Below are 22,895 nucleotides of genomic sequence, written 5' to 3'. Positions count from 1 at the left end.
TTCCAAACCTTCCATCCGGGGAAGAGGCGCTGCTCGCTGATTAATCTCAATCTCTCTCTCTCTCTCTCTCTCTCTCTCTCTCTCTCTCTCTCTCTCTCTCTCTCTCTCTCTCTCTCTCTCTCTCTCTCTCTCTCTCTCTCTCTCTCTCTCTCTCTCTCTCTCTCTCTCTCTCTCTCTCTCTCTCTCTCTCTCTCTCTCTCTCTCTCTCTCTCTGATGGTAGTAGTCTTTGGTTCCTGCCTTAATGATAAGGTTGAAAAAGTAACTTGAGTTCACCTTTTATAAAGTGTGTAGTCATCATACACGCTTACCTCGAATTTTATTGTAATTGATCTGGACTAAAGTAGAAACATAATTTTGGCAAAACGTCATTATTTTTAAGTGATTTTTGGACTCCGATATTATCACAATTACTTTCACTAACAGTGAACCTGGATATTGTCTCCAAAAAGAACAACAGTTTAAACGCTAACATTCTTCAGCAATGTCCATGCTATTTCAGAACGTATTTCACGCGCACAGTATAATAAATATATGTCATACATACATATCAGAACGATACCATAACATGTTCAGCACTTGCTCAACAACAATTCTGCACTGCCCTCTTTGGCTGCACTGTTCGTTTTGCACATACACACATTCCTCTGACGTTGAGCTCAGTTTACACACACAGCTGACCAGAAAAGGCTCTGTTACAGAGAGGGAGACGAGAAACCCTTCTGTTAAAAGAAAACAAAAAACAACTTGCACTGTAAGTACAGCGACTTTACTCATACGGTAACATTTTTATTTGTGGAACTGTATGTAGTTCACTTTACTGGAGTTTGTGACAATGTTTTAAAGTTATATTTAAAGGACACAGTTAAACGATTTGTTACCCTCCCGTCTTTCTCGTACGCAATGCTTTGTACATCAATAGTAATTTACCCTGGGCTGCGCATGTTCAGGCGTCCTGTGTCAGACTGTACAGCCGTGACAAAAATGCCAAAAAAAGAACTCAATAATGTGATGGTTTACTACCTTACCAAATAATGACTAACTTTATATTGCTTTATTTTTAGAGCACTGTTTTCAAATATATAACAAATTCTCTGGTTTTAATCGTACATTAGCCAGAGAAACCATGCCATGTTTATCTAAGGTTATTATCATTATTGCTGGTACTAAAGAGACAGCACAGTCTGCTTGAAATCGCGTTATGAGCCGGGCCTGTTGATACACTCAGTGCCAGGGGGTGAGGAACGCTTTCTTGCATAACAGCATTCCTGATTATACAGTACCTGTATTGGTTTAACAAAGCATTTCACTGAACAAAAAAAAAAAATCCATAACAATATAAAAATGGTGGTCATTTATCTCAGTCGTTTTGTAATCCAGTCGATTTTGACAGTGGCCCACCAAGTGCATTGTCAAAATCCACTGAACTACAAAACAATTGTGATTAAATTATGTATGGACAAGAGACCTCTGATATCAGGAACATTGAGCAACAACAAGCATCAACGTGCCCTGTATTGGCACTAAAGCTGTCTTTTTGGCGCATCACGGTTTTCAAATGCATTTTTCTGCGCTGATTTTGGTAGCTAGGCACCTGTCCTTTTTTTACTTTTCCTATATATATATATATATATATATATATATATATAGCCACAGATTCTCAATCGGATTCAAGTCCGGGCTTTGACTGGGCCACTCTAGGACATTCACTTTCTTGTTTTTAAGCCACTCCAGTGTCATTTTGGCTGTGTGCTTGGGGTCATTGTCCTGCTGAAAGGTGACTCTCCGTCCCAGTCTTAGGTCTTTTGCAGACTGAAGCAGGTTTTCTTCAAGGATTTGCCTGTATTTAGCTCCATCCATTTTGCCCTCTACCCTGACAAGCTTCCCAGTCCCTGCTGATGAAAAGCATCCCCATAGCATGATGCTGCCACCACCATGCTTCACAGTAGGGATGGTGTTACCTGGGTGATGTGCTATGTTGGGTTTGTGCCAGACATAACGCTTTGCATTTAGGCCAAATAGTAACATTTTTGTTTCATCGGACCACATAATCTTTTGCCACATCTTTTCAGAGTCTCCCACATGCCTTTTTGCAAATTCCAAGCAGGATTTTACATGGGCTTTTTTCAGAAATGGCTTCCATCTTGCCACTCTTCTATACAGACCAGATTTGTGGAGTACCTGAGCTATTGTTGACACATGGACAGTTTCTTCCATCTCAACCATGGAATGCTTTCAGCGTTGTCATTGGCCTCTTGCTGGCTTCTCTAACCAATGCACTTCTTACCCGGCTGCTCAGTTTAGGAGGACGGCCTGCTCTAAGCAGATTCTGGGTGGTGCTGTATACCTTCCACTTCTTAATGATAGACTTGACTGTTCTCCAAGGGATATTCAATGCCTTTGAAATCTTTTTATACCCCTCCCCTGATCTGTGCCTTTCTAGAACTTTATCCCAGAGTTGTTTTGAAAGCTCCTTGGTCTTCATGGTAGTATCTTTGCTTTGAATGCACTACCCAACTGTGGGACCTTACAGAGACAGGTGTATTTAATCTGAAATCATGTGAACCACTTTTATTGCACACAGATGGACTCCATTTAACTTATTGTGTGAATTCTGAGAGCAATTGGTTGCACCTGAGCTTTAGGAGTGTCATAGCAAAGGGGGTGAAAACTAATGAAGACTTTTCAGGTTTTTATTTTTAATTGATTTGTTTTTTCACCACCCCATTTTTTCACACATTGAAAGTGTTGAGTAGGTTATGTAAATCAAAGGAAAAAAAATCCTATTTAAATGCATCAAGATTTCAGGTTGTAACACAACAAACTGTGAAAACGTCCAAGGGGGGTGAATACTTACTATATATATATATATATATATATATATATAAAATATCTCAAACCATCAGTAAGACCCAGTGTTGCTGAAAGTTATGGAGATATAATACGTTATACCTAGAACTACCGCAGCTGTCATTTTGACTGTCATAGTAGAGACGGCACTGAACCGTCATAACTGCCTGTGTGAAAGGCTATACCGCCACTGAAGAGCTATAGTGGGTGTGGTTTCAAAGTCCACATTCTACATCACTATAGCGTCGGTAGGTAAGGGGAGTGCATGCAGTGCTTAATTTGTGCCGGGGCACAGCCCCGGAATCTCTGGACGTGCAGTCATAGTGCCGGTACCTCTAGTTAAAAATCTCATAAAATGCTTTCTATTTAAATTCTCAATACAGTTGCATCAAGTCTGCAAGTTCTTGCGTGCGCGCTAAAGAGAGACAGTCTGTTGCCATGTAGCCTACTTTACGATTTCAGCTTGAGTGCCTTTAAGTAAGATGACACTGGCTGCAACTCTGTTGTCGTTTTTTATACACAAATAAGGTTATTTGATTTGAAAAACGTCATGAACGACACAAGCAACTTCTTACACTACTTGGTTTGATTAAATGAGTAGTACACAACAAAATATGAAAGCTGAACATTAACTTCAACAAAGAACAACGACAACTTTCTAATGAAAAAAAAATATTGTAGCCGAGTTCAATAGGAACATTAGCCTTCTATATTATATTAAACCAAAACAATAACATTAATAAAAATCTGGTTCTCTTGCCTTTTTCAATGAATATAATTTAATTAATAGAGAATAAAAACATACTACGTTAACAACTACCTAGCCTAAGTTTAATTGTTTTTGTAATCTACCAGCGGCTTCTGTTACATACATATCACTGATAATAATGCAAACCGTGGATCAAACCAATGTTTGTGTTGGGATGCGTTTGTTCATCAATGTCATCCTTCTGGAGTGCCCCTGAATGCCTTTTAATTTGTTTGTTTTTTAAACCATTTAAATGCAAAACCATAACAAAACGTCTACAGGCTTTTTTTTATTTTTAATTATTTGTCCTGCGGTTGCCTTTAATTATTTTTTCTGCACGTACTACTCTGTATATGATGTAGAATATGTGAATGTAAACATCTAACACAAGTACGTACAATACTCTTTCAAATAAACATGTTATGATTTTGAATATGCGCTTCTTAGGGTTGGTATTATTGTCATTGCTTGTACCCCTGCACCTCTTTCTTTACAAATTAAGCGCTGCATGCATGTGTTAGGTCTTGTCAGTGTTTTAGATTGCACAAGAACAGTCTGTTGTTGCCATGAGAACAATCTGTTGTTGCCATGAGAACAATCTGTTATTATTATTATTATTATTATTATTATTATTATTATTATTATTATTTATTTCTGTTGATTGACAGGTTTGAAAGTTGTACTCGCGCAATCTCTTTGGCTGTGTGAAAGGGTTATGACGGTATTACACCGGCATAGATTGCGCAATTTCATGCTGTGTGAAAGGGTATTTTACACACTCGTTAAAACGTTTCAGAGACGGCACAGTAGCTGCATTTCTGTGTGAAAATGGTAATAGTGTACCAAACCAGCTATTGCAAGACTGGAGACGGAAATTACCGTTGAATAGCTATGCTAAGAGTCAAACTCAGGCACAAAATAAAAGGGTAAACAGAAAACACTTGTATAAAACAGTCAAACAAACAAATCACGGGAAATATTCTCTATTGCTCCACAGAGTGTCGTAAGCTCCCGGCTGCATGTTAAAAGTTGTCTCTGAGCTGCTAAAACCACTCTGTTATAGCCTAGCATTTGCAATCATAAGTCCCCATCCAACACCACCCCCAAGTCTCGTGTCAGTGCTCGTGTTTCCTTCACGTGTAACAAGCAGGCTGCAAAAACTGTGTCACAGACAATATCCGAAGGAAAGCAAACAATAACATAAAAATGCAAAACTTTGTCCAAAAGCTCCAGGACCTGGGCCATCTGGGTTTTGAAGTCCTGCTTCGAACGCTTCACCCTTCTCGTCTGCAAAGATGGGGAGCGACTACGGGGGGCCTGCACGTCGGGGATGTCCAGCAGAGGGTGCTGGGACAGTTCATGGAGGAGGGGCTCTGGGACTCCAAGAGCCACCGACGGTCCGGCCACTGAGGACGCGGAACTCACCCTTGTGGCCCTCTCCAACCTATTCTCCCTTACCCCTGGCTGAAAAGCTGCAGGCCACCTCTCTCTCGAGGGCCAAAGTTGGGCATGTTGGACGCCCAAGCACTGCGCACAGAGGGTATGCCTATCCTCCTGCGGGATCTTTGCCTTGCAGGCCGTTCAGGGGTGGAACCCCAACTTGCCTGACATCAGTTCGGTGTTCTGCATCGGCTGTGCACCGAACACCACTTGCACTGGCTGCACCGTGCATTAACGCACTAGCGCTGTAGCAGAGGGCACCGAGCACCGTGTGCACCGTGGGTACCGAGCACTGTGCGCACCGAGTACCGTGGGCACCCTGTACCGTGCGGCACTGTATGCACGTGCACTAGTGTAGCAGTCGGCACCTAGCACCGTGTGCACCGTGCGTACCGAGCACCATGCAGCACCATGCGTTCTTGCACTGGCGCTGTAGCAGTGTGCACCGAGTACCGAGAGCGCCGGGCACCGTATATTGTGTGCAATGAGCACCGCAAGCTCCAAGATACTGAAGTATCAAGGGCTATGCGTGCGCCGGGGGGCAGCTATGCAACTGTGCCTACCCTAACCGCGCGGTCACACACCTGATCAGCGCGTAGCATACACCAGGGAGACGCGGCGGGCGAGTTGGAAGCGGACAGAGGAAACTGCGGTAGAAATAGATAGGGGAGAGCACACTGTTTGTTTACAAGGCCTGACTCACCGAGGTGCGCGGGCCTACACAGCCGGTGAGGTCTACTCGACAGCGAGGATGGGACAAGGCCTAGCCCCGTGGAGGAGAGCACGGCTGGAGGAGTCACTCGACAGCGGGGATGCAGCAAGGCCTAGCCCCATGGAGGAACTGTGCACTCTCAAAAAGGAAATATACAATCCACTTGCGAGGGTGACTGCACAGGCAGTCGCTCACACACAACAGACAGAAAAGAAAGAGCGGCCTACCACGCAAGCAAGGAAGCCGCTGAAAGACAGAAAGGCAAAAGGCTGTCTTTTTCAGAGTCGTTGATTCCGGGAAAGTGGCGAGCCAGCTTTCAACACGAATGCAAGGGAAATACAATCGACTCGATTCGACTCGAAGCTCTTTTCTATCAACACACTCAACTCAACACAGAGGTCTTACCGTACCGTCTTGAGAAGGAAAAAGAGAAACGGCTTCCTAAGGATGACGGTTTTAATCCCTCGGTGGGCGGGACCAAGTGCGTCATCCCAGGAAAGGGCCTATCGGCAGCTCTGGTATAGAGAGCTCAGCAATTACCTACCCAATGGGCAGGCATATCCCATACATAATGTTGTTTGGTGGTCATCTTCGAATTGAAAGGGAAACAACTGCACAACAGGTAAAACACAACAGGGGTAGAAAGAGAGAAGAGGTAGTCTTTCTTAGAAATTCCTACAGAACCTGACATACCTTGTCAAATTTCATAGCCTAACTTTTTCTGTTTTGGTTGCATTAGTAAAAGGTAGGCCGACTGCAATTCTCCAGCACAGGCAATTGTTCTGAAGTATTAAAGCACATTACAGTTGTATGTAGTGTATTTAAGTCATGATAATGCTTGATGCATATAGCCTTGTGCTAAAGCAGTCCTCTAAACAAGGGATACACAGATCTGTGATTTCCTTTCCTTGTGTGTATTTTTGTTGCAAGAAACGTGGATTTTATTTTACTTGTAATGGGGAACTGCATGCCTTTCCACTCTAAAGAATCTTTGCATGAAAGTAAATATTGTCTGGTATGGGGTAATAATTCAGGCTAAATTGCCACCATACAACCCTATTAAATGTACATTTATCTGTGTAAAATATAATCATATTCAAGCTACCATTTTTCTTTTGAAGCCCCCGATTTTTCATTGGACTACTAACCCAGTGCTAAAACAAATTCTGATTGTACATGTTGGTATAATAGGTGATTAGGAAATCATCTGTTATCTATAATATGGCCGACACAAAGAAAGGAGTGCACTTGGCCTTGGAAAATCAGCTTATATTTGCCAGGCACCAGAAGCCTGGAATGTCTTTTTCAAAAACCATGGCCAAGGCTAACAGCTTAAAACAAAGCAAGGTGATCAGCTAATGAGGTTTGCTTGTTAGGCAAGAGGAATGATTTTTATTGAGTTCCTTAAATAAGCTGATGTGTCAAGCATGACCTTGACATTACAACTGCTGCTGTTCATGTTCCCAGGGAATGTTACAGTGGTTGTTGTTAAGTTAAGGCATCAAACAGCCAGCAAACTGTACCTAAAATCTGTTGTATTTCAGTGTGTTTTTTCTTTTCTGTTTGATCTCTAGGTACTCGAGTGAGAAGCCAAGGCCAGTAAAAAATGCCGCTCTTTGGGAAATCTCACAAAAGCCCTGCGGATATTGTAAAGACTTTAAAAGAAAATATGGCCATTTTGGTGAAGCATGATAAGAAGGCAGAAAAGGTAAAAAAAATATCTGGTTTTGATTCTTGACAATGTGAGTTGTGGAACCTTAACGCTAAGTACAAAGTACATTTATAGAAAGAAAGAAACTAATTAGGTGTTTTGAGTGGAGTTATTTATCTTTCCTATATTACTAGACCAGTCTGAAGATTTGAGTCATTGTTCCCTAATACAAATTTGTTTAATGGTGAACTTCAGAGCTATTATCATGTTTCACAGTGATTTAATTTATATCTGCTATTCTGTATAATGTGGCTATAGAGGTTGGGCACACAATACCTGTCAGACCATTGTCAATAGGCTGTGGGCCCATCAGTCAGGATGGTACAGATTACACAAGCCTGCATTGAAGTTGATTATCACCTTCCTTCAGGGAAGTTCACGACCAAAAATCACAGGTGTACCAACCCTGGTACAGTATGTAATACTGACTGAATTGTTTAGTAGAATTGCAGACCCAGTGATTTATGCCAACCTTGAGAACAGAAATTAATCAAAATTCACAGAAAGAATAAGGGTATACAAGAAAGAAGCAGTCAACCGAATGAGAGAAAACGTGCAGCCTGAAACTGGGTGGTGATGACGAATGATTGAGGCATAAAAGTGGATGTGTTCTTACAGATCTGCACTTAACAAGAGAGGCAAACATGGTTGCCTGTGTTAGGTCCACGACAGACGGTTCATCTGATGTCACCTCTCCTGCTTTCACTGCTGTACTTTATTGTATTATACCATCCGTCCATATTTAAAACTTACATTTTTACATATGACTAGAGAACCACTTGGAATGCGCCGGTGGTTCTTTTATGCTCTGCATTTGTCAGTCAGAAGGTAGGGAACACAGCTGGGCTGCAAGCATGGGCGTAGGTTTGGTTTGAACATTGGTGGGGACACAATTTTTTAGGGGGGCAGAGTCACGGTCGCTAGGGGGGTTCGGGGGCATGCCCCCCCGGGAAGAATTTTTTTAGGAGACAGCTGTTAAATGGTAACTTCTGGTGGCTTGAAATGAATGCTGGACATGAATCGAGGACAATCTGATTGACATGAAGTTGGCTGGTATACACTTAAAACACTATGATAAAGTGTCCCTCCTGGAAGCTGGTTTGACATCCCTGCTATAGAATTACTCTGAATTATAACCTATCCCAGCCATACTGTAAGCTACCAATACCCCTGGTGCTACAAGCATGAGCACATGCACGCTTACGTGCTCTGCCTGCCTCTCCTGTGTCTGTGCTGCTGCTCGTACCTGGGTGCATTGCTTCATTCACCTGATAAAATAATAAATTGATGCATGCCATATAGAGAGAAAATATATGGCTATGCTAACTTTATTTGCTGAGTATTAATGTACAGCATTAGCCTACTATTATATCACAATGTGCTTCAAACAATAATATATCTCAAAACTGAGTCTAACACTTTCACTGTTATAATCACTAAGCCATTACAGACCTCTGTACTGCTTTTACCAGGTTGCACTGCTTCTTTCACCTGATAAAGTGATAAATTGATGCATGCTGTTTAGAGAGAAAGTATGACTCTGCTAACTTCATTAGTAAATTATTTTTACATTTGCTATGAGAATCATTATCAATTGTGTTTATTACTTTAATAACATCTTCCATCCTACTTACACTTTGACTTTTTGTAAAAAAAACGTCCTTATGTCCATCTTTCTTTTTTTGGTTGCTGTTATGCTTGTCACCTAAAGCCAAATTGAAGTGATTAGCTAACGTTAGTGGAATGACGATATCAAAACACGCTCACGCACACTCACACTCACACACACTCTCTCTCTCACACACACACACACACACACACACATAATGATATAGCTGTGAAACAAGCTAGCTAGCCACCAAGGACGTGGGGTTAGCAGCTAGCAATGGGTCGCTAACGTAATAGGTAGGTAGGTCGGTAGGTTTATTCACTCAAACTATGTTGCTGACGAGCTGACAATACCTTCAGCCCCGGCACCTGGCTTTCATTCAGTCAGTGGCTCACACTCCTATCAGACTGACCGGCAAGCGGCAACATCAGATGAGCGTCTTTCCAGAGTCCAGCCTAAGCCAGCGGGTCTCAACCTTTTTTTACTCACGCCGCACTGAAATTTATTTGTATATCTGTCGTCCCCCCCCCCCCCCTGATTAATTTGACTTTTTATATATTTTTTATTACTGCCTATATAATATAGTGCATTTATTTAGCCGCCTGGATAGTCACACTGTCCATTCAATCAAATACATATGTTCGTGTTCGCTTTTTACACACACGATACAAAAATATCAAGCAAGGAGTAAGTTAGTTACAAAGGGAGGAAGGAGGAGGATTGAAATAATGTGACAACGCATTAACCAACAAACACAAACTAAATATCGAATTAAACTGATTATATTTATTCTTATTTTTTTAAATAAATGTGAAAATTGTGGCACAATATACACCGTTTAAGAATGACTAGAATTTTTTTTATTTTAAACCCGGAGATTTACCTTTCACTCCCGAGTCCTTGTGCACTTTCGCACTTCAATGAAAACAACACACTCTGCTGGTCCCTGACCTCAGCCACGCACTGAGTCCGTGTTACAGTGATGCATTATGGAAGGGCCTAAGCCAATCAAATTAGCGGGGGGTTTTTTTGTTTGTTTTTTTGGAGGAGGGAAGAGTATCGAGAGGGGGGATCTTGAGAGAGTTAACCCTTTGTGGAGCGGATAAAATGACTTGACAAACGACGTTTCAGATTTATCAAAATTATTGGTAGGGACAATTCAACGGTCCCTTGACATTGGTAGGGACATGTCCCTACCGTCCCTAGCTAAATCTACGCCGGTGGCTGCAAGGAACAACAGCACAGCCTTTGTTTAAATAGGACACGCCTCCAAATAAGTTAACCATGTCAAGTTGTGCTTTAAACCTGAGAATGTTTGAGGGATGTTCCTCACCACAGTAAATTGGGCTGTGTCATTTTGAGGGCTGTGATGTTCAGTAGTTACTATTTAAGGCTGTACTTTACACAATGTTGTAAAAGTAGCACAGCTGTGTACTCATTTACAAATACCAGTCAGAGCAATTAAGAGAAAAAATGTGTGACTACTTCAGGGTCTGGATGGAGGTTTAGTTGATTCAATTAAACAATTTAGAACAGGGTTGGAAAAAAAAACGGGTGGAATTGCCAACTTTGGCCACGCCTGACCTAACTCTACGGCAAGGATCCTTATTATATTTCAGTGACTACTCATTGAACTTAATTACTCACTTGACAGTTATTAACACAACTGGCCTGATTTTCAAAACGTGGTTAGTGGATTTTGAGTACATTTGTCACTTTTAGCAATTTCAGAACTGTAAATCAGCCTTGATTTTGTATTTCAGCATAACAATCTGTTTTGCTCAGTGAAGCTATGTTGTTTACATAAATGTACAAACATGTGATTTGTTATTTTATTAATTATCCGAGATTTACAACACGAGTTACCCAGTTACCAAAACACAGATTTAGCTAGCTTTTAGTTTGTACTTAATTTTTATTTTTGCACAGTTGAATCAACTAACTGTAATACCTAATTTTAAGTTTCCAATCTATTCATTCTTACTGCAGGGAATAAAAACACCCACTCCAGCTCTCTCTCTAGTGCTCATTTCGGATAACAACTACTCAAATTAGCACAGTAGTTTAATACGTTACTCTGTCGCTGTCATAAGGTACGTATTTATAAATAAGTTCCCTACATCCATTTAAATCAGGGGTCTCCAACCCTGGTCCTGGAGGGCCAGTGTCCTTCCTTGTTTTTGTTCTAACTACATTAAATAAATTAATTGGACCAATTAAGCGTCTGAGCTGTATTTTTTCAATACAACGTTCTGTTTTCATGGCTACATAGAATATATATTTTTTCTGAAAAGCAATGTCATATTACTCTGCCCGTAGGCTTCTGAGGAAGTGTCCAAATGTCTGGTGGCCATGAAGGAGATACTCTACGGCACCAATGAGAAGGACCCGCAGACTGAAACAGTCGCTCAGTTAGCTCAGGAGTTATATAACAGTGGGTTGCTGCTCAGTCTGGTTAACGATTTACAGGTGATAGATTTTGAGGTAAGTTAACTTTTTGTTTTCAAATACAAAAAAATATAAATATCTACTGAACAAGTTTGGGGACAATGTGTGAGTAGTTCAAGAACAGGCAACTTACTTCGTTCCAGCCAGGTCCTTATTAAGCATTCCTGTGAGGGGAGTTTGGAAATCAGGCTCTTGTTCAGCTGATAGTAGTATCTCATAAACCATTTCTGATACCGAATTCACATTTTTGGAGTTGTTTGGTTAAATACCTGGCTTGACAAAATGACTGTAACATATCTTCCCAAAAGTATAAAACAAAATAAAGTTTTACAACAAGAATGCATCCTGGTTGCATATGTAACTTCTTAATATGTGAAGTATATAGCAACTACTGTACATTTTAATTGTTACTAATTAATACACTGAGTTTATTTTTGGTACTAAAGTATTTTTTTCTTAAACTTTTAATGAAAAATAAATATTGAGAGAAAAGGTAGTTCCTCGTGCCAATTATTAGCGAAGCTTGAGAACTGCCAACTCTCTATACAGCACGGATAGTTTACATGTTTTCAGGGTGTTGGCGCAGCAAAAGTAAATCAGCCAAAAGCACCATTTCACTTTTAATTTGTAGTTCCCGACACTGTTGGGTGAAATGTAGAAAAAAAGTCAATACCTGGTCATAACAGTAAGAGAAATAAGTCACCAAAATAAGGTAAAAATGTCCTTCTTCTTTTTGTCCCAAAGTATTTTTTTGCAGACCCCAGGCACGTTTATCCATGCATATGTATATTACAGGACATCCGAGTTTAATGACAATTAACTTGTTTTGTCAACATGGATATGTACTAGGGAACACATTTGACATCTGTATCATCTATATTAAACAATTTATTGATATTTTAAAATGGACTAGTCGCACACATCACACAAAAAAAAATAATTTTGAAGACCCCAGGGATTTTTTTATTTATTTGTTTTTAAATTTAGTAGTTGCCAATTTTTTTTTTTTTTTTTTATCATTTTCTCCCAATTTAGAATAGCAAATTATTTGTAGGCTCAGCTCACCGCTACCACCCCCCGCTGACTCGGGAGCGTGTGCCGTCAGCTGACCGCTTCTTTTCACAGTACAGACCCATCATGCAGCCGCCTCAGAGCTACAGCATTGGAGGATAATGCAGCTCTGGGTAGATTACAGGCAAGCCCGCAGGCGCCCTGCCAGACTACAGGGGTCGCTGGCGTACGGTGAGCCGAGGACACTCTGGCTTAAGCCCTCCCCCCTTGGGCGGCACTCGGCCAATTGTGCGCCACCCCCTGGGAGCTCCCGTCCACGGTCGGCAGTGGAATAGCCTGGACTCGAACCGGCGACGTCCAGGCTATAGGGCGCATCCTGCACTCCACACGGAGCGCTTTTACCAGATGTGTCACTCAGGAGCCTACCCCAGGGAGTTTTATCCATGAATATGTATGTTACAGGACATCTGAGTTTTAATGACAATTAACCTGTTTTGTCAACATGGAAATATATTCAGGAACGCACTTATTGTGGCATCTATATCATTTATATTAAATTATTTATTTCTGTTTTAAAATGGAACATTTTCCTGCAAAAAAGATCTTTTTTTATATAAATATAAAAAAGGTCTGACATGCATAGGATTTGAAACTATAACCTTCAGTTTGCAAGCTTGTTGTGTTATGTTAACTATCAGTGCTACGATTAGTTGAGACAAGCAGTATTTTGAAAGATGAAGTCAGCCAGCTGAGAATTCTCAGTACAAAGACCTTTCTTTCTTTATCTATCTTGATATTTATTTATTTATTTTTCACTATCATATAAACACTGCCATTTAATACTGTGTGAAACAAAAATAAATACTCTTTAGTTCTTGTTCAATTGTATATTAGTGAAGATTTTTGTACACAAAGGTTGTCATGCTTTCATATATTTTTACTTTCACATTAAAAAATATATTGTAACGACCCGGACGGTTGCTTTGTTGCAGGACTTGTCTGTTCAGTTTGTCTCGTCTATATGTTGCATGTATTGTAAGGTGACTGGGTCACGCCGTTACTTAGCATGGGAAGGGGGAGAGTGAATGAGTGGGGAGAATGTGTGTTGGTGTTATCGGGGGTTACAGAGCATGGATATTGATGGTTGATGAGCCGGACAGTGGCGCCAACCTTTACCCCAACTGCTTTTACAGTTGTGCCTATTTGCTTTGTGCTGGGCAAGGTTGCCCCAATGGTTTCTTGAAACTTGGCTTGTGTTTTTGATATCTCCATTTTAAATGGCTGGGCACTTTTGATAACTTGACATTTTTTCACATTTCCAATGTGTTTTTGTTTCAGATTTGAAACTCCTTAAGATAAGAGTCTTACGCTTACACATTCTTCCATCTTACTGAATTGATCCCTTTGTGTAATAGACTGTGTGGAATGACAGTAACACAGGAATACGTTCTTTCAATTCAGTTGCCTATGTTTTCCCGATCACCAAGGGTAACATTGACTATGTATAGTAAAAATGAGTTTAAGTATTCAAACTTTTCTGTGTTGTTAAAGTAGAAGCAGGGTTTTACATTTGTGAGGAAAGCCTTCGGGTGTTGGACTTCTTACTGTACTTTGCAAGCTGTCTTTCTGTGGAGGAATAGGCAGAATGATCTTCAATACATGTTTCAAGCTTCATTCTCATAAGGCAGGGCTGCTCTGTACAGTTAGCTTGTCTCATTCAAGGAATTTCAGCTGGTGTTCTTAGGCCGCTTGGTTCTTTTTGTTGCTGTTTTAATAACTGATTGAAAACAGCAAACTTTAAAAATGCAGTTAATCTCACACACACCTGCCATCAACGCTTTATAAAATAAATATGCAAATTGTGCATTCCTTATTGTATTTGAACTTCTACCTATTGCTGCTGACATTTTGTGCACTTCCCTTTTTCACAGCATACCGCTTAATTCTAAAGAAAAAGATTATAATTGTCAGCTGGGATCAACCACTTTTCTTGCTTATCCATATGTACTGACTATTTAAGGGTATCTTTGACTTTGCACAATATTTAACTACAGCGTCATACTGTCAATCAATCAATCAATCTTTATTTTATATAGCGCCTTTCCTAGTGGACCACCATCACAAAGTGCTTTACAAGATGCAGTAACAACAAGAAATCCATAATACTTTAAATACAGAGAAATGCATAATACATGATATACAGTAAAAATAAAGCATAATACATTAAATACAGTGGAAAGTGCATAATACATGATAGTAGCATAATACATGAAATAGTAGCAGCAACACAGCAGCTAATAGCAGATATCAGGCTTGAAGAGCATGGAAAGCAAGAGAGAACAGGTGGGTCTTGAGAGTTGATTTAAAGCGAGCGATGGTGGGAGCATCACACACCAAAGCTGGGAGAGAGTTCCAGAGAGTTGGAGCCATGAAGCTAAACGAGCGCTCTCCAAGTGTGGTGCACTTTTGCTTGGGGATAACAAGCAGGCCAGAGTCGGAGGACCTCAGCTTGCAGGCAGGGACATAGCGGGTCAGCAGGTTGAGGAGGTACTCAGGACCTGTGTGATAAAGGGCATTGTAGGTGAGCAGGAGAGATTTGAAAATAATCCTGAACTTTACAGGTAGCCAGTGCAGCTGGGCAAGACGGGGGTTGATGTGATCACGTTTTTTACATCTGGTAAGGATCTTGGCAGCGGCTGGGTTTGCAACACCACTGCATCCATCATAGAAGACAGACTGCATGCGTCCGGATAGGTAAGAGGACATCCAGGAGAGACAGGTTCCAGAGATCCCAGCATACTTCTGAAGGCGGTCAAGAAGAATGCCATGATCTATGGTGTCAAAAGCAGCTGTTAGGTCAAGGAGGACAAGCACAGAGGGAGCATCAGCATTGAGCAGGAGATTATTCACAATTTGCAGCAGAGCGGTTTCAGTACTGTGATGCAGGTGGAAGGAAACCAGACTGGAGAGATTCAAGCAGATTGTTGTCTGCAAGATGTTTCGTCAGCTGACTGGCTACAGTTTTTTCAAGAGTTTTAGAGAGATTATACTAATTATGTTCTGCTTACAACAGGGTAAGAAGGATGTGTGCCAGATCTTCAACAACATCCTAAGAAGACAAATCGGCACTCGCATCCCAACTGTTGAATATATAAGTTCCCACCAACAGATCCTGTTCATCCTTTTAAAGGGGTGAGTTTTATCTTTTAGAAATACCACAGTTTTGCACATTCCATTTTTTTATTTCTTTCGCTCAGTCTAGTCAGAAATTGAATGATTGACGTAGTACTACAATTATACAATTGTGCTGTTAACATGGCCTTATCAAATTCATGAATTATCGAATTGTGAAATAACCAGGCAGCACTGTACTCTGGACAGGAAATGAATACGCTTGAATGAGTCCACCAGACATAACTCAGACTTGGGCATGGAACTTATCAAGACTTGTCTGGGATTGGAATTCGATAGGCTGGTCATAATGAAAACCTAACAGGGAAGATTTGATACTGTGCATTGTGTGTGAAGTTACTGTAACAGCATGGAGGCTGGGCGTGAACCGGGAACCGTACACACCGCAGCAAGTGCCCAGTATTCAAACCAGGCTCTGGTTGCGTTTCTGGGTTTTATATTTGTGTTCAGTATCCGTAATGACCCATTACACTCCAAAAACTGGCCCTGCGGCTGCCATGGCGTCACTGAGCTCAGCCCTACCACGCTGGATCATCACTCCCAGCTCCCTGGCTTGCTTTCAGACACTCATAGATCATCGCACCCAGCACTGGCCCTGTAGATTGTAACAGCAGTGCTGTGTGATGCGCAATCCATTACAGATTCTGACCCCTGTCCGTGACATGAGCTCAAAAGCTCTAGAACCATGAATGTAGACAAGCATGGTCTCTTTTGCATAGTAATTGAGACATTCATCTGAGGTGTGCGTGGTTGCCGGTTTCTGCCCAATATCCATCCTGTTACATTACCAGACTTGAGGAAAATTTCATAGCTGGATTACCCAGATACTTATAAGATTTTTGTTACTGTATATTGTTACACACACACTTCTTGAACCAAATAACAAATGATGGATTATGTTGAAGTCAGAACAGAAACAGTTTATTAAAATTGTTTATTAAAATCCCACACCTTAAAAAGGAGAATACACAGCACTTCCCTTACCATAGTAAAGGCATAGCAAAGAAGCGTACGGTACCGAAAGCATGGTAAAGCATGGGTAAGCATTATAAAGAACAGCAAGGTATGATAAAGCATAATAATAAATGTGGCAAACCAGGGGGAAAGCATGGGCTCTCAGATAGTAGCTACTGTATAGAGGATGTATTGAATGGTCCCAGACACAGACATCTCCCTTGCTAGTATAAAACAGCTCTGATTTTATCCACTCAGAAGACTGTTATCTCTTTGTACATTGCTGTTACTGCTCATATAAGCATCACATACAATAAAAGATGATATGGGGAGCACTCATCGTGTATCTTTATAAATCATTGTAATTTGAATACAGTGCTTTAGATTTAAATGCTGGTGTCTTTTTGTTAGGTATGAAACACCGCAGGTTGCATTAAATTGCGGGATCATGTTGAGAGAGTGCATTCGACATGAGCCGCTTGCCAAGATAATTCTTCACTCAGAACATTTTAATGACTTCTTTAACTACGTGGAAATGTCAACATTTGACATCGCCTCAGATGCCTTTGCTACATTTAAGGTAAGCTATTCAGCAGCAGAAGCCTTGTGGCGTATGCTATGTGTATTCCCTATGGTGTTTATTGTATATTGATACCTAAGCAACAATTTTAACTTCAGACTTAAAGGAACAAGTATACTGCACCATTTAGTGATATATTTTCTTTCACTTTCTGTTTCTTTGGCAGGACTTGCTCACGAGACACAAGGTTCTGGTTGCAGAATACCTAGAACAGAATTATGATGCAGTAAGTAAGAACACAGTCCCAATAAAGAACAACAAAGGGTCACACGCTGGAAAAGAATATAACATCATCTTCTGTTTCTCTTCCCAAATTAAACTAAATAAATCATGTTGTAAATGTACATTAAATACAGTGCTTTTTGTATTGATAATTAGTATATTGAAATGCAATAGATCCAGGCAGAACAAAAAATCCAGGCTTTTTGGTAGATTTTCAATAAAACAAATGAATTCTGTTAAATTCCCCTTGCCTTTAAGATTATGGGCTTAAAACTGTTTGTGAGTTATGTTCCTAAATTAAATATTATACAACCTGAGTTTAGTTTAGTATAGTATAGTCTAGCATTTTATTTACAAAAGAAGATGGCCGCCGTATTAGGGTCAGGTGGCTTTTGGTTTCCAGGTGATAGACCTAAAGCTTCAAGATATTGGCTACATACTCGTTGCACATATGTGTTCTGTAATTCCCTAGGGCCTAGGTCGTGTTAGATTGTGAGTGTCATACAGGAAAAATGTACACTTTTTCATGCCAGTTATTTATTTTTTTTTGGTCAAAAAAGTCTAAAAAAGCCTGAAAAGCCTGAATTGCTCCTAGACATTAAAAAAGAACATCCAATGCTCCCGAGTGGCGCATCCAGTAAAAGCACTTACGTAGAGTGCAGGATGCGCCCTATAGTCTGGACGTCGCGAGTTCGAGTCCAGGCTATTCCTTTGCCGACCGAGGACGGGAGCTCCCAGGGGGCTGCGCTCAATTGGCCGAGCATCGCCCGGGGGGAGGGAGGGTTAGGTCGGCCAGGGTGTCCTCGACTCACCGCGCACCAGCAACCCCTGTAGTCTGGCCGGGCGCCTGCGGGCTTGCCTGTAAGCTGCCCGAGAGCTGCGTTGTCCTCCGACGCTGTAGCTCTTGGGTGGCTGCATGGTGAGTCTGCAGTGTGAAAAAAAGCGGTCGGCTGACGGCACACGCTTCGGAGGACAGTGTGTGTTTGTCTTCGCCCTCCCGAGTCAGCGCAGGGGTGGTAGCGGTGAGCTGAGCATAATAAAATAATTGGCCATTCCAAATTGGGAGAAAATATAAAAAAAAAATAATAATTGGCAACGACTAAATTTATTTAAAAAAAAAAGAAAAAAAAAAAGAACATCCAAGCGCCGTAACCAGCCATGAAAAATGACAGAGGCACTTGCCCGTGCTTCCCCCCCCCCCCCCAAGTTTTTATAACAGAAGAAAAGGTAGAGGCGATAGAGCACCTGAGGTTCTAAATTTGCAGGGCCTCTGTGATTTTGTACAGTAGAAATAAGTAGCTTTTTCTTTGCAACATTCAAATTCAATATAAAAGTGAAATAAGAAATGTAGCAATGCCAGCATATTTGTTATAGACACTAAACTTGGTTTTAAATCCTAATCTATCAAACAGATTATTTTAACAGTGATGTCATTATCCAAATACCAAGAATTTACCCATTACCAAGTGATTGCATACATAAAGTTGTGTGTAATATTAATTATAAACTCACATTCAACAATAAAATTAGCTTAAGCTTAAGCTTAAGCAAGACGGAGAGAGATTAGCTCGAGCTTTTCGGCTGACCGGTCGATTTGATAGGCTGTTTGGCTGCATTCTGATTTATACTCATGAATATGCATTTGACTTCTACTAATGTGATTGGCCAGCTGCGAGGCTCCTTACAAACCGTAGCCCTATGAACTCGACACAACCTTCAACACAACTACCAGTGTCAATCACGCACTGTCTGAAATAAACCTTGAAGTATCCCACTTACTTCAAAAATACAAAAAGGGATAAAATGCATATTTATTTGTGGCAAAGCAACATGTAAAAGGGCCTAAATAAATAATTATTAGTATGAGTTGAACCGAGGCATGTGCCTCGGGTGCCTCATAGCTGGCTATGGTCTTGATGTATGTATTTTTTTTGTTAATTATTAGTTTGTTTTTTATACTGCACTTTAAACTAAAATATGTGGTTTTATATAGTTTCTGAATTTAGCATCATTGCCTTTTTTTTTTTTTTTTTCCATACCAGGTATTTAGTGACTATGAAAAGCTGCTGCACTCAGAAAACTATGTGACAAAGAGACAGTCATTAAAGGTATGTTATTTCTGTTTATTTTGTTGGTCATCTTGACTCGCCCGTATTCGATTATCAATGACAATGGTATGTGTCTGTTTCCGATCAGTTATGGCTTTTAAATTAATTACAGCTGATTAAATTGTTCCAAAAATGTAACTTAATATGGACATTTACTAAATAGGCAGTTTTAACAGAAGCAAGTGTTAGAGAAAATATCTCATTAGCAATTGAAAGTGGCATAATCGTGTATCAGTTTCTAATGATCATTCTTATTATTGTATTTTAGAAGATCTGGGGGCTTCCACTTGAGGTTTATGACACCTCAGTGTGATAATGGACAGCAAGTCATTATTTTACTTATTTTTTTCAAGCTTTTAGGGGAGCTTCTGTTGGACAGGCATAACTTCACCATCATGACAAAGTACATCAGCAAGCCTGAGAATCTCAAGCTCATGATGAACCTTCTGAGAGACAAAAGCCCAAACATTCAGTTTGAAGCTTTCCATGTGTTTAAGGTAAGGCAGCTTTAAAGTAATATTTCATACCAATCTGCATTTTCAAAATATTTTATTTCTTACCCGTATAATATCTTAATATATGTGTATCATTCTCCATTTTTTATTTATTTATGTCCTCAGTTATAATGAATATCTTCAATTACCAGGGTTGTTTCTGAAAAGACTCCTAGAAGATTTCTCGGGTGGTTTTGAAATTATGATTTTTAGTATACCATTGCAGAGGGGGCAGAAATTACAGTACCATAACCCTGCTGCTCATTTTTAAAACCACTTCAGAAGTGCATCAATAGAAGTATTTTCAAAAGGATAGTTAATGAGCCTGGTAAAAAATGATCTAAGCAACAAACAAAAAAATTGGTATACAATGGTGCCTGCTTTGTCCTCCCACTTGTAAAACCTGTATGCAAAAAAGGTCAGATGAATATACAAGATGACCAGAAGTTAGAGTCACAAACTTCTGTAGAAACAAACAAACAAACATCCAGACAAGAAAATACCGTACCATTGTGTGCACGTTTCCAGTTTCACAGTGCACTGTGGGTTCGGTGTATTTTTATTGTCAGGTGCTTTCCCACTTAACAGTGCTATCTCTTTGAAACTGTTGGAGCCATTATTAGATAATTGGTATTCATGTCATTTGTTTTTCCTGTACAGGTTTTTGTGGCCAACCCCAACAAAACCCAGCCCATCGTGGACATCCTCTTAAAGAACCAGACCAAACTGATAGAGTTCCTCAGCAACTTCCAGAAGGACAGGACAGACGACGAACAGTTCAACGACGAGAAGACCTACCTGATCAAACAGATCCGCGACCTGAAGAAACCAGCCTCCTAATTAGGGAATTTTATAGCCAACACCTTTTTAAAAACAAACCACCTAATTCTTTTTCTTAGTCCAGGAAACATTCAACAAAAGAGTAGTTCTCAAACACAGAGCAGCAGCTGTGTCTGTTTTTTTGCTTTAGGAAACCTTCATCGATTTCCACTAGTGGCACTGTAGGAGCTGTATTTTTATTCAGAGGGCACCAAACATTATAGTCATTAACTAGCTGGAGGTGAGACTGACAGAATAATAGAGCAGAGTACTCAAATAAATACCCAAATGTTTAAGTGATTAACTGCAATAGCACGTACATTTAAAGTCAGTACCTTATCCTAGACCAAACATCCACAGTAGTGGTCTGATGTTGCCAGTCAATATTGCTCCTGTCTTTGAGAATCTGTGTGTCACAACACTCCAAGTAACAAGACTTGTGATACAGTACAGTACTTTGATGGTCATGCCAGATAAACACGGTCTGGGAAACGTGGAAGATTTTGCCTGCAGATTGTCAGATATTTGATCCTTTTTCTTTAGGGACAGACTGGTTTATTTGCTAAACAAGTTTTAAAATGTAACAAATCATTCTTGTTATGACAAACAATTTAGCCTGAAAACAATATGAAGAAAAGAAAAACAACAACTTTTATTACTTGACTTTTCAAAACTCCAAATACTTTGGTCCATTTTACCTTAAAACAACAAGGTTTTGTAAACACAGGCCTTGCACTGTTTTAAATAATAATTTACTCCAATTAGATGGGATTCATAGACATTATCGATTTAAGTATTTTAGTTGATTTGTTGGTTGAAGAGTTTAAAGCAAGTAACCAATGTATATCTTTTTAAAACTTGGCTGAGTGATTACTTTAATCCTTTTTTAGTATTGTATTTACTGTTTTTGCCTTTATTGTATAAAAGCTAATCCCTACACTTTCTGGTGTAGTCGTAGTGGGAATAGGATCGCAGTACAGAAATTGCATTTTCAGCAGTAGTCTTTACTGCAGGTGGAGAGCAACAAAAGAAATGTATTTATGTGATTGGTATTCATGTGTGTGATATGTAATATGGTGATTTTTTTTTTTTTATATATATATATATATATATATATTATTTGTACTTTACCCACTCGGTTCTTGAATCTGGGCTGGAAACAAGCGTCTCTTAAAACACTTAGCTTGGGACCACAAGAGCTCTACTGGGGTCTTTGCTTTCTTTGCATATTGGTAGAAACATGTATCTGGAGGGGCTAGATCACTCCATATACAAACAGGCTGCAGCTCGATTTCATTTTTGTCAGATTACCCTCTCTTCCCCCACCCCACGCCTCGTAGGGCAGAAGTTGGCAAGGGCCAGCATTTTTAGATCTGTAGGTTGAATTTAGTTTACAGCATGCAGTCAAAATGTACAATCACACTGAAAAGATGGGTCAGGTCTTTGCAGGTTTCAAAAGTAAGTGCTCAGAAATACCGTGTCGTGAGCTTTAAGCCACAGCTGTTCACTGGGCTGGTGCATAGGCATGCAAAAAGCTGGGTCTTGCTGCATAAAGTCTTCATTATGCCTTTGTTACCTACTGAGTACCCGTATTGACTGAGTTAAGGTCAGGTTGTGAGACCAAATTGTACACAGGCCTACAAACAAGTTTCCATAAAATATGCTTAGTTTGATAATCAGGTCGAGTCCCAAACTGACAAACTCACATAACTTTTAACGGAATGAAATTCAGATCTAATTCTCCAGTATTAAATATAGACTGCATGTAACTTTGTTTTATTCACATATTTTTATGTTCTAACAATTTGAGGGGAAAAAATAATTGTATTCCTAATTTTATGTTGTGAAATGTGTATTTTATTGTTGAAGAAAGACACACCAGACAGTTGTGTTTTTTCACCCAGTGCTAGTGTATCACATCACAAATAATTAAAAAAAAATAAAAAATTGTCAACCTTTCCACTTTACTATTTGTGTTTTGGGTGCGAATTCATTTATG

At 40.1% G+C, this 22,895-nt stretch overlaps 1 protein-coding gene across 1 annotated transcript; it reads left to right on the top strand.

Annotated features, from left to right (window-relative positions):
* Positions 1-616: 616 nt before the first annotated feature.
* On the top strand, positions 617-22,863 carry LOC117406016 (calcium-binding protein 39-like). The gene is made up of 9 exons (XM_034009657.3): positions 617-752; positions 7,323-7,456; positions 11,388-11,552; positions 15,601-15,719; positions 17,085-17,253; positions 17,420-17,479; positions 19,518-19,583; positions 19,937-20,080; positions 20,738-22,863. Exons 2-9 carry the CDS (start codon positions 7,355-7,357, stop codon positions 20,915-20,917), a joined length of 1,005 nt encoding a protein of 334 aa, XP_033865548.1. The 5' UTR covers positions 617-752; positions 7,323-7,354; the 3' UTR covers positions 20,918-22,863.
* The last annotated feature ends 32 nt before the right edge of the window (positions 22,864-22,895 follow it).

This window comes from Acipenser ruthenus, chromosome 9 (assembly GCF_902713425.1).
Source record: "Acipenser ruthenus chromosome 9, fAciRut3.2 maternal haplotype, whole genome shotgun sequence".
Taxonomy (NCBI): Eukaryota; Metazoa; Chordata; class Actinopteri; order Acipenseriformes; family Acipenseridae; genus Acipenser; species Acipenser ruthenus.
This window is presented reverse-complemented; position numbering and strand designations above follow the sequence as displayed.

Coding starts and splice junctions, on each gene's coding strand:
- LOC117406016 (XM_034009657.3), top strand. CDS start 7,355: ATGCCGCTCTTTGGGAAATCTCACAAAAGCCCTGCGGATATTGTAAAG. Junction 11,553..15,600: donor TACAGGTGATAGATTTTGAG/GTAAGTTAACTT, acceptor TGCTTACAACAG/GGTAAGAAGGATGTGTGCCA. Junction 17,254..17,419: donor ATGCCTTTGCTACATTTAAG/GTAAGCTATTCA, acceptor TTTCTTTGGCAG/GACTTGCTCACGAGACACAA.